Genomic DNA, 4,383 nt, shown 5'->3' on the forward strand with positions numbered 1-4,383 from the left:
TAACTATGCTGTGTGAGTCTCCAGTATGCAGTCCTAGGACTATTGGATAGAAGTTACAGGAAGGCAGATTTGGGCACAGTACAATCAGCAGGTCACTGCAAGGGGCTAAGTCTACTGGACAGTTGTTTCAGGCAAGAGGTAAGGCGTTGGTGATCAACATGGTTACTTCCAAGTCTCAAATCCTCCGGCTACACTAAGCCCTGTGGTTGTGTTACCTCACTGACATTTGATCAGAGTTGTTCCACCTATTCTTTTGCTTATGGAAGTTTATGCTCTAGCAAAGAAAATAGCTTCCACTTCCTGTGGTTATTTAAATATGCAATCCATCAGAAAGGGGTGGTAATGTAATACTTGAGGTTTCAAATAAGTATGAACAGCATAATATTTTTTGTAGGAAAAGATATAGGTACTACAGCCTGGATGGTTATACACCCACATGCTAACAATTCTTATTGATGGGATGATAGGGATTGATTTTTACAATTTGAAAGTTCATAAAAGTATTGCTTAAGGACAGGGAATGGAACACTCTCATTTATATGTATTCCTTGTGCTCACCATGAACACCAAAAGTAATTGGTTCCTAAGACAGTGAATTCTATTCCAGACAAGAATGAGACCAGAGATTCAGTGTTGCAAGTCATTAGCAGGTATTAGATATCTGAATTTATGTTCAATAGATGTGATGTGCTTAGCACAATGTGTGCTAGCAGGTGCCTCCTTCCCCTTTCTCCCATCCAACCCCAGTGTCAGGTGTCTCCTCCTATTAAGTGGAAAAGCACATACCAGAAAGCAAGAGAGCCCAGTTTAAATATCCCAGCCCTTATTTGCCTTAGATCACTTCAGACCCTGTGTTTTCATTTTCTCACTTCCAAGATAAGGAGGCTAGTCCATGTTACCTCCTCTCCCAAGGTTCTCATGGGAGAGCCATGATTCCAACTCTATGGAAAAGCACCTAGCATTCCCAAGTCAGAATCCACTGGATCTGGACAAAGGAGAGCCTTTTCCCTGTGACTAATCTCCTAAAGTGGCTTTCCTTAAACCATTTTGTTTGGCTAAAAAGAGTACCTTTGTTGTACTTTCATTCCTTAGAAGACCACCAAGAATGGACCACCAGAGTCTCAACACAATGACTGTATTTATTATTTTAACACTACATTAGAAATGAAAATAAACTGAGAAGTTGCAAATGCATGCCACTTCATGAATATTGTGGAACAACAGATACATCCACTGTAGAAAGTTAAAAGTGGCTTAACTTTTGGGGATGCAAAGACTACACAAACAAAGGTCATCAATGGTAATATTATTAACAGCACCTGCCAGATGGAATGTATGTATCAATAAAAAATTTTAAAAAGGGACCACTGGCTGGGAATACAGGTGGGAAGAAATCAGAAGATGCCTAAAATCTCTACAAACACATAGGTTTATAAAAAACAAACCCCAAACTAAGACACTTAAGCAATGTTGAAATTTGCTGTTGGGAGGAGATCCCCATTTTACGATGTTTGAACACACTCTTTCGCTTGTTGGATAGCTGGGGGGAAAAACAAACACAAAAAAATCATTAAGGAGGTATATTCCTAGGATTAAGTTCAGTTTTCTTCCAAGAGTTCTTTGCCAAGTTATTGAAGCCTGTCATATCGGCTTTAAATTTAGAAGGCTAAGGCACTAACCACAAATCCCCAGTCAAGTGTTGTGTGTGTGTGTGTGTGTGTTGCATGTGCATGCATGTTAACCACCTGAACATTTATGAGAACCTACGTCAACTGCGTGTTGTTTTTTCATTTGAGAAGCAGATTCATGCTGTTGCCATTTTTTTCCATAGGTTATTCTGAGACTGAAGAGGAAGTGAAGCATTTTCCTCAGATTTATCTATCACTATATAATTAGGAAGTTATACCCTTTCAGATAATTCTGACTAACTGTGGAACTCAAATAACACTGACATGATAAAAAGTGCCCCTCAGGTTTGTGAATATGCTTGGAGTTTTTCTATCAGGCTATAATTCCCAAGGGCAAATCTGATCCTTTGGAGCCTGGGAACCTTAGGTGCCCCAAGATCTAAACTTTTTCTCTGCCTTTTCTTGTCATCAGGTAGAGAAAGGCAACACTGCAGCTTGTGTGGTTCTTTAGGAATGAAATCATGGACCCAAATTGCTAGATGCAGAAAATGCCTAGTAACCATAAAGTGGACAAAACTAAGATATTTCTAGTGCTAAGTCTAATATTCCAAGATTGGTTATAATGAGATTTTTAGTAATCTTCCAACAAGAAACCAGTTTTTATTCTCTCATTACTTCTTGGGTCTGCCACGTGAGAACCACTTATATAACTCAAGTAAGAAAACAACTATTTGATATTTTTAACTGTTGCATTAAATACAATAGTACTGTAATTATTGCTTAGTTAGTGGCAAAGTTTACTAGAAGAGTTTATTTACTGAGCCTATAAATTTCACCATTGTTTTTCTCCACTAGAAACCCCCAGCCCCATGACTTACTTTCCTGTGAAGGGAAAGTATTTTTTTCTTCAGTATTGGTTTTCTTCAGTTTTGACCTGTCAAACTTCTCCACTTCAGACAAGTCTGGCTTCTCACTCATCTTGACTAAAAGAAAGACTGAAAAAAAACTTAACTTAAAATCGGCAGAACTATGGTCATACTAAGGTATCACAGCCAAAATTTCTCATATTTAATATCAATGCATATTTTACCTGCTGATTTTCAACAAGAAAACGGCACACATCTTTGAAAAGTCATGTTTTTATTAGAATACTTTGAATTACACATCACTGCCCCATTTCTGATAGGCAGGAAAAGCCCAAATCAGGATGCACTAGAAATCAAGATGCTCTAAAATCCAGTCAATATGTCTGACTCTTTTACAATCACAGCTGAGGTCAAATGGAGTTGACAGAAGCACAAGAAAAGATAGAGATAGATTTAACCAGCTAATGATTTGTCACAAGAGATAGCATTTATTTGAGCAAATTCACATTGCATTCAATTAATTTGGGGCATTTTTCCTGGGGAGTAGGAAGCAGCACACAAAAAAGGGTGGCATAAGTTGTACTAGTTTCTTTCCATTTTACCTGCCCAAAGATAGATTCAGGAGCCACAGTAAGAGAGGGAGGGGATTTAATCCAGTCATAACTAATTACATGTCCTTATGACACCGGTTTGTAAATGCTCTAAGAAGAAACAGCTAATTAGGATCAGACCAAGGACTTCAGCAGAATGGGATAGACCAAATAGAGCTGATTTTTATTTCATCATGTTTTCTCTGCAAAAGGAGAGGTTAGGAGATGGGGTGCCCTGTGACCATTCTGGATTTATCGGAGCAGAGACAACAGAAGACCCCAGAGACCGGAAAACAGAGCTGTCCAGCTCGTGCCTGGTCCCACCCTGGTAGGGGTAAGACAGGTCTAGTGCCCAGAGTAGAATGGAGAGGCTCCCAAGCAGCCAGAAGTCCCGAGTATGACTCCCTTCCGTCGAGGTCACCCTAAGACCCTCCTTTGACGAGCGATCAGTCGCCTATCTCCAGAGGTAGGAAAACAGGGACGAATAAATAAATTATAAAGGGCTGGGCGCATGAGCCATTTTGTCAGGAGCAGTTTGCTTACATTTTAAAATAACCTTCATCATCTTTGTCGGGCGAGCAGCCCACCTTTTGGCCACAAAGGGAGAACGCGAAGGGCCTGCCCCAGAGGGCCCATTCCGGGCAGCACCGAAAGTCCTTGTCCTCTCAGCCTCGGGCTTGCAGTCACAGCGGACCGGCCGCTATGAGGGGCCGCCCCCTCGGGCCTCCCAAGGACCCACCCGGGGAGGACCCGGCAACGCGCAGAAGGCGGCGCCGCAGAAGACAAAGGCGCGGACTCTCTAGGAGGCGCAGTTACAAAACGCCAGTCCCGACCCGGCCCCACCGGTTCCCGAGAGACCGACTCCCTCCGCCCCGCAGCCGCTGCGCCCTCCTGTCCCCATAGTCTTCTGGTTCCTCCGGGACCGCAGGTCCTCACCTGATGGCCTGAAGACGGGTGAAAGGCCGACGGCTGGACCAACGCCACTCCACACACAGGACGACGTTAGCCTTCCCGCGCGGAACCCTGCAGTTGTAGTCGCGGGGCAGTCTCCGCCCCCAGGCCCCGCCCCAGACCCCCCTAGCCATCTCTGATTGGATGAGGGAATCCCAGGCCCGCCTCTTCGCCCCTCCCCCCTCCCGCTTTCGTCTTGTAGGCTTGAGCCCGCTGTCTCCCCTCTACTCAGGACCTCTGCCCTGCAAGTGTCTTGATGACTTCATACCGGAGCCGCCTCCCCAGACCCTGTCCAAGCCCTCTCTGATTCTCCGAGGGATCGCCTGCTTGCCTCCCCGGTTTCTCCCA

At 43.9% G+C, this 4,383-nt stretch overlaps 1 protein-coding gene across 2 annotated transcripts; it reads right to left on the minus strand.

Annotated features, from left to right (window-relative positions):
- Positions 1–1,119: 1,119 nt before the first annotated feature.
- TMSB15A (thymosin beta 15A) lies at positions 1,120–4,128 on the minus strand. 2 transcript variants are annotated; one of them, XM_081809414.1, is made up of 4 exons: positions 4,021–4,106; positions 3,166–3,287; positions 2,507–2,623; positions 1,120–1,540 (listed from the first exon to the last, which is right to left on the minus strand). In XM_081809414.1, the coding sequence occupies exons 3-4, from the start codon at positions 2,604–2,606 to the stop codon at positions 1,503–1,505; spliced, it is 138 nt and encodes a 45-aa protein (XP_081665540.1). In that variant the 5' UTR covers positions 2,607–2,623; positions 3,166–3,287; positions 4,021–4,106; the 3' UTR covers positions 1,120–1,502. The 2 variants fall into 2 exon arrangements, with proteins under 2 accessions (XP_081665540.1, XP_006747720.1); XM_006747657.3 differs by lacking the exon at positions 3,166–3,287 and having other exon boundaries at positions 4,021–4,128.
- Positions 4,129–4,383: the final 255 nt, after the last annotated feature.

The sequence above is a fragment of the Leptonychotes weddellii genome, chromosome X (assembly GCF_054177405.1).
Source record: "Leptonychotes weddellii isolate Sample4059 chromosome X, ASM5417740v2, whole genome shotgun sequence".
NCBI lineage: Eukaryota > Metazoa > Chordata > Mammalia > Carnivora > Phocidae > Leptonychotes > Leptonychotes weddellii.